Source organism: Cyprinodon variegatus, unplaced genomic scaffold (genome assembly GCF_000732505.1).
Source record: "Cyprinodon variegatus isolate N-32 unplaced genomic scaffold, C_variegatus-1.0 Scaffold1770, whole genome shotgun sequence".
Classification (NCBI taxonomy): Eukaryota; Metazoa; Chordata; class Actinopteri; order Cyprinodontiformes; family Cyprinodontidae; genus Cyprinodon; species Cyprinodon variegatus.
In genome coordinates this window covers 76,076-77,447 of record NW_015152223.1, presented here as the reverse complement: position 1 = coordinate 77,447, position 1,372 = coordinate 76,076, and the positions used below count along the sequence as shown (strand labels likewise).

The window sequence follows — 1,372 nt, the reverse complement described above, 5'->3', positions numbered from 1 at the left end:
AAGCTGCTGTTAGAACCTGGAGAACCGCCTCCTGCTGCTGCATCACTAGTTACCAGGTAGAAGAGACTGACTGAGTCTGACTAGAAGCTGCTGCTAGAACCTGGAGAACCGCCCCCTGCTGCTGCTGCATCACTAGTTACCAGGTAGAAGACTTGATAGGAAACCAAGAGTTAAAGTTAATTTATCTGAGTGATAGTTTCTAATGACAAAAATAAATATTTAACTGTCTTCAAATGTTGTTATTAGTAAACCTGACTTCATGACTGATATAGTTCTGTTAGTTTGGCCTAAGAGAAGATTGCATCATCTGCAGAAAAGGGAAACCTTTAAAGCTTGTTTTTTTAAAGAATCATTTCAGCTTTGATGTCACAGCCAGCTGGACTTTTCAATTTGCTTTATTGCTTGATAATTGTGACATTTTGGTGCATCAGAAGCAAAGCAGAAGGCAATGAACGCATTCAGGTTCAAGCAACATTAATACCATTGAAGAGGTTACCTGACAAGGCACACTAAAATAAATCCCATTAGACCTTTAACATGTATGGTTGAATGACGGCATCAAATGAACACCCGAGTGGATGAAAATCCTCCAACATCATATAAAACATTAAAAATAAAACTAATTTGTGGCACCTAAGCTTCCTTATTAGACCTGAAATCTCAGAATGTTAAACTGATGAAAACTACTAATACAGCATGAGACTGTTTTTGCTTGAATGTTTTATGTGGTTTAATTAACCTTATTTCTTTCATTCTTTTAAACTGTTTCTTTAATCCATTTTAACTTTACTTGGTATGTACATCACTTTGTGGCAGCTGTGGTTGTTTTGAAAGACTTTATAAATAAAGTTGAGTTGAAGGAATAAAAAACAAAGAGCCTGAGACAGAAACTCCGTTTAGAAAGAAGATTTATTGAGAGGTTCTGCTTCCTGTCAGAGGAACCTGATGGAGACGACAGGTGATTCATTAAAGTTCTGAAGGTTTCAGTTGGAGCCACACAGAAACAGATTAACTGATATAAACATTGATAGTTTTATTAGAGAGGCTCTGATTTAATGATTAACAGCTGGTTGAATTTAATTGATTGATGACATCATCAGCTGCACTCGTTCCCTTTGACCAGGAAGAAGGTTCCCACGGCGACGCCAATGAGTCCGATGGTCAGACCGACTCCACAGAACACAGCAGGTCCCACACTGGGCTGAGGACCATGGACGTCCACATCTGGAGACAGAGACATGAAGGTCCAACATCTGAGACCAGGTTCTGGTTCCTCTGAGAAGGTTCCTTACCAAACATCTTAGTCACTGGTTCCTGTAGAGCAGGATGCTCCACTGAGCAGCTGTAGACGTCTCCCAGCTGAGGGATGAAG

The 1,372-nt window shown here is 39.9% G+C and overlaps 1 protein-coding gene across 1 annotated transcript in view; it reads right to left on the bottom strand.

Annotated features, from left to right (window-relative positions):
* Window positions 1-1,096: 1,096 nt before the first annotated feature.
* The window catches only part of LOC107104506 (HLA class II histocompatibility antigen, DP alpha 1 chain-like), a 4,010-nt gene continuing 3,734 nt past the window's right edge, over window positions 1,097-1,372 (bottom strand). The window contains exons 4-5 of the mRNA XM_015404512.1: window positions 1,293-1,366; window positions 1,097-1,224 (exon numbers count right to left, since the gene is read on the bottom strand). Of these exons, the coding sequence (XP_015259998.1) occupies window positions 1,097-1,224; window positions 1,293-1,366 (202 nt within the window). The remainder of the gene's footprint in view (window positions 1,225-1,292; window positions 1,367-1,372) is intronic.